The sequence below is a fragment of the Tupaia chinensis genome, unplaced genomic scaffold (genome assembly GCF_000334495.1).
Source record: "Tupaia chinensis unplaced genomic scaffold, TupChi_1.0 Scaffold000644_1, whole genome shotgun sequence".
Lineage (NCBI taxonomy): Eukaryota > Metazoa > Chordata > Mammalia > Scandentia > Tupaiidae > Tupaia > Tupaia belangeri.
In genome coordinates, this window is record NW_006160165.1 from 6,570,405 (window position 1) to 6,574,118 (window position 3,714).

General features: G+C 63.0%; 1 protein-coding gene across 1 annotated transcript in view; it reads left to right on the top strand.

Moving 5' to 3' along the window:
- ATP11A (ATPase phospholipid transporting 11A) overlaps window positions 1-3,714 on the top strand; it is a 146,159-nt gene that overhangs the window by 134,640 nt on the left and 7,805 nt on the right. The window contains 1 exon segment of the mRNA XM_027776208.1: window positions 2,478-2,643. Within this exon segment, the coding sequence (XP_027632009.1) occupies window positions 2,478-2,643 (166 nt within the window).

Consider the following 3,714-nt stretch of genomic DNA (forward strand, 5'->3'; position numbering starts at 1 on the left):
CCTTCTGTGGCGGGGCCGGGGCGGCCGGCCCCCCGGCCGGCACCGTCTCTGCCCATGGGTTCGAGCTGCCTTTCTGTTCAGTTCATTCGTGGGCGTGAACACCCGCCAAGAGCGGGCACATGCTGGCCCCGGGGAGACCACAGGGGTCAAGGTCGGCGGAGCCTGCCGCTGGGCCCTTCTCCCTGGGCTGAGCAAGACTGATCGCTTGAGGATGTCTGGGCTGTCGGGTTCTGGGGAGGCGCAGACGCGAGGCTGTGGGCACCGGGCCCACCGTGGAGGCGCAGACGGGAGGCTGTGGGGAGCTGGCTCAGACCCCTGACCTGAGGTGACCCTTGGAGGACGCCGCCACCTGCACTTTTACCCGGAGAGTCGTGTCTTCGTCACAGGCCTTCAGGAGGGCTGCCAGATGAGGACCCGTGGGCTGCCCAGTGAGGGCCTCACTTTACCTTCCCCATGACGGTGTCTCCCCCGCGGGTGGTGACCGGGCTGTGGTAGCAGGCTCCAGGCAGAGCTCCCGTCCTTGGGGGCGGGGGAGCCCGGGTCAGCTGAGCAGTGGCCTGAGCAGAGGGCCCGGGCAAGAGGGCGTCCTCCATGGCGGCAGCGGCCATGAGGCTGACTGGACCCTGGTCTGCCTGTGGCGGTCAGTCCTAGGAGGACCTCAGCAGCACGGTGCCAGTGTGAGCGATGGCTCAGTGCTACGTGTGGCCAGCCGGGTCCCACGTGACCCCCCGCGGTCCAGGTCCCAACCCGGGCACTTGAGCACACCGAGGTGATCATGCGTGCCCAGGATCCTGAGGGGGCCAGGAGTGTGGGAGGGGTCACGTGACCACACCCTGTCCGCACTCCGTCACCTCTTCACGTGAGCACACATGTTTTCCATGCACAGACATGCAGCTCAGTGTCTGGGAAGCAGGCAGCCCGAAAACACTGGCTAATCCATCCTGCCCCCACCTCAGCTGCAGGGCGGGGACACGGAGAGGGAGGGGACAGTTTGAAGGGGTGGGAGGACCAGGTCCCAAGTCTCCCGGTCAGCTGGTGACCCCTAGTGACCAAAGGATGCATTGCATGTTGCAGCAGACCTGGAAATACAGGAACTTGGTGGGCATTTGCTGGGTTTCCTACAGCCCTGCCCACAGCCTGGAGCCCTGAAGTTCTGCAAACCTAGAAGGGTTGACTCTGAAACTTACCTGACCCGCTGCAAGGCCCTGAGGCCCTTTAGGCCTGAAAATGAGCCATAGCCTCCTTGCACCCCTGGCTCCACACGTGCATACACAGGTTGTCTCTAGATAGTTACAGCACCCAGTGGGACGCCTGCACCCGCGGGTCACCTAGGTCCCTAGGACGCCCGGTGGGACGCCTGCACACTCAGGTCATGTCTAGATCCTTGTGACTCCGGGCAGGATGCCTGCACACTCGGGTCAGGCCTAGACCCTACAACTTCTTGTACAGTGCACACCGGGACTGCTTTCTCATGGAATCCCCTTAAATCCTTGGCATGTGGAAAATTCAATTTATTTTTTTTGGGGGGGGGTTTGCTATAGGGCGCCTGCGTGTGCCAGAAAGACAGAGAGAGACATAGAGACAGAAAGCAAGAAATCGCCTCCCGGGGGGGATGGCCATGCCGTAATCCCTTCTCCTCTCAGGATGATGGCCATGCGGTAATCCCTTCTCCTCTCAGGATCTTGGGCACGCACGCACACATGCACATGTGTCCGGCGTGAGCTTAAGCCGCCGGGTCCGGGACTCGAACTGCTGTTGACTACATGGGAGTCCAGTGACACAGCCATTACACCAACTGCTGGTCCCAATACTTCCTTGGAGAATTTTTGAATTTTTTGTCACCAAATGCTTGTCTTTGTTTCTCAGTTTTGCCAGAGGGTGTGTGTGCACTCCAGAGATCTGAGAGAGATGGTGACAGAAGGTGAGACAGCAGCCTCCACGGGGCTCACTGCACACCGTCCTCTCCATCTCTCCCTCCTCGGGGTCTGAGCACACACGCACAAGTGCCCACTACGTTTCTCAGCCACCAGGCCGGCACTCAGACCTTGCAGGGGGTCGGCTGGACCCGGCCGCCTCCAGCCGCGGGCCATGCCGGCCCCTCACGATCCTGCGAGTGTGGAGGGTCGATCGTGGTCTACGGTCCGCCTGGGAGACGTCTCCAGCCCCGGCTTGGGCAGTGGCCCGGCTCGCCTTTCAGAGTAACCCTGACGGGGTCTGACCCCACGGTCAGAAATCATTGCTCACTTGATCTTTTCTCCCACGCGTTTCTGAAATCAGACTTGGACCTCACTTTCCTCCAGGGCAATTCGGGGGGCCGCTCTCTCACGCAGAGCCCCACGGCTCCAGGGGGTCCCCTGCCCTGTGTGATGGAGCCCAGGCAGACAGACCCGTGGCTAGAATCCCAGAGCAGGCAGCTGCCTCGAGCGCCCGGGGCGTGGCGCCCTCACCGGCACTCCCCGCTCTCTGCTCCCCTCCAGGCCGTTCCTCAACTACCAGCGCATGTACTACGTGTTCCTGCACATGCTGAGCAGCGGGCCCGCCTGGCTGGCCATCGTCCTGCTCATCACGGTGGCCCTCCTGCCCGACGTCCTCAAAAAAGTTCTGTGTCGGCAGCTGTGGCCCACGGCCACGGAGCGGACCCAGGTACGGGCACCCCGCCAGCGCCGGGCCATGGAGGTCGCAGGTCCCGGCCTGCACGGGGCAGGGCCAGTGGCAGTATAGCGGGCACAGTCACAACTCCGGAGTTTGAATGCTAGGTAGGATTTAAGGGTACCGAGGCTTAGCTTTGCGTTTAGGCCTGAACAGTCAACCTCAGTACAAAAAAGTGAACGGAAGTTCATTTAAAATCAAGTTATTTTATGTCGATCCAAAGCCATTTTTGAACTCACCACAGCCTTCAAGGCTAGGTCAGTTGCTTTTCGAGGAAGGTGACCTCAGGCGGGGCCGGGCCGGGCGTCTGCAGGGCTGGTGTGAGCACGGTGCCTGTCTCCTGTCTCCCCAGTCAGGGCCGGCAGGGGTCCCAGCTCAGGAGGGGAGGGTGACCCCGCCTGGTGCTCTGCACAGGTGCAAGATCCCCGGGGACAGCCGCCGCTCCAGCCTCTGGGCTGGGGGGTGGGTGCCTGCCTTGCCCCTTGCTCCCCTCCCCTGTTCCCCAGGAAGCCTGCCTGTAGGTGGGGGGCAGGTGGTGCAGTCAGGCCGGGGTCTGGGTTCCACCGAGTCCTGATCCTCGAGGGGTGCTGAAAATGCAGACTTCCAGGCCGTCCCGTGAGCTGGGCCCTGGGACGTTCTTCAGGGAAGCCCAGCCCCTCAGCATGGGGGTGCCAGAGCAGTAGCTGCCCCCGGGGCCGGGAGCCTCCTGGGCAGTGCAGACATCTTATAGGCCAACTCCCTGCTCCCTCGGGGTGCCGCTCCCGGGACCACCACCGCCAGGCTGGCCAATCGAGGGCCCTGCTCCCCGGCAGGCCTAGAGCTCTGGTTCTGAAGGAAGGGGCATCTCCACCCTGGCCGCCCTCACTCCTCCTCTCTGCCGTTCTGTGCTAACGAGGGCCGAAGTCCCCACATGCATCCCTGTGGCTGTCGGAGGCTGTGGCCTGTAGACAGGGTGCGGCCAGGGCACCCCGGGGGCTCGTCCTGCTCTCCACTCAGGGCAGGGACGCCTTCCTGCCTGACCTGTCGGGGTGCCCAGTCCAGGCCGCAGCTCCTCCGTGCCCCAAT